This window comes from Dipodomys ordii, unplaced genomic scaffold, assembly GCF_000151885.1.
Source record: "Dipodomys ordii isolate 6190 unplaced genomic scaffold, Dord_2.0 Scaffold15, whole genome shotgun sequence".
NCBI lineage: Eukaryota > Metazoa > Chordata > Mammalia > Rodentia > Heteromyidae > Dipodomys > Dipodomys ordii.
In genome coordinates, this window is record NW_012267231.1 from 2,490,879 (window position 1) to 2,491,518 (window position 640).

General features: G+C 74.8%; 1 protein-coding gene across 3 annotated transcripts in view; it reads left to right on the forward strand.

Moving 5' to 3' along the window:
* The first annotated feature begins 321 nt into the window (after nucleotides 1-321).
* Mfge8 (milk fat globule-EGF factor 8 protein) overlaps nucleotides 322-640 on the forward strand; it is a 9,415-nt gene continuing 9,096 nt past the window's right edge. For all 3 annotated transcript variants that reach the window (XM_013012153.1, XM_013012154.1, XM_013012155.1), the window contains exon 1: nucleotides 322-475. In XM_013012153.1, the coding sequence (XP_012867607.1) occupies nucleotides 403-475 (73 nt within the window). In that variant the 5' untranslated portion in view covers nucleotides 322-402. The remainder of the gene's footprint in view (nucleotides 476-640) is intronic.

Sequence of the window (640 nt, forward strand, 5' to 3'; positions counted from 1 at the left end):
CCCAGACCCCCCCCATACCGCGTCTGCCCACCCCAGTAGTTCAGCCCCGCCCCCAGCACCTAAGCCACGCCCCTACGAACGAGGCCACGCCCCCGTCAGCTCAGTCCCACCCAGACGCTCAGTTCTGCCCCCGTCGGTACAGCCACGCCTCCAGCAAAGTCTGCCCCGCCCCCAGCATGGAGACCACGCCCCTACACCGCGACCACGCCCCCAGGTCAGCCACGCCCCGAATCGTCTCGGTGCCGCCTCCAAGCGCGCCTCTGACTGGTCTGGGCGGAGCCGGTGGGCGGGGCTGAGAGGCCGTATTTATTCCGGTCCGGAGCCCAGCCGCAGGGAGAAGCCGTCCCGCAGCCCTTCGGCCGGTGAGTCCCGTCGTCCTGTCCCGTGCGGGTGTCCGCGAGCATGCCGGGGCCCCGCGTGCTGGCCGCGCTGTGCGGCGCGCTGCTCTGCGCCTGCGGCCTCCTGGCCGACTCCGGTAGGTGCCCGCGCCGCTTTCCGGCCGCTCGGAAGTTCTCTCGGGGCGCCTCCCGCCCCCCTCCCACGGGGCGGGCGCCTCCCCCTCCCCCCTCCCACGGGGCGGGCGCCTCCCCCTCCCTCCACGGGGCGGGCACCTCCCCCTCCCCCCTCCAATGGGGCGGGC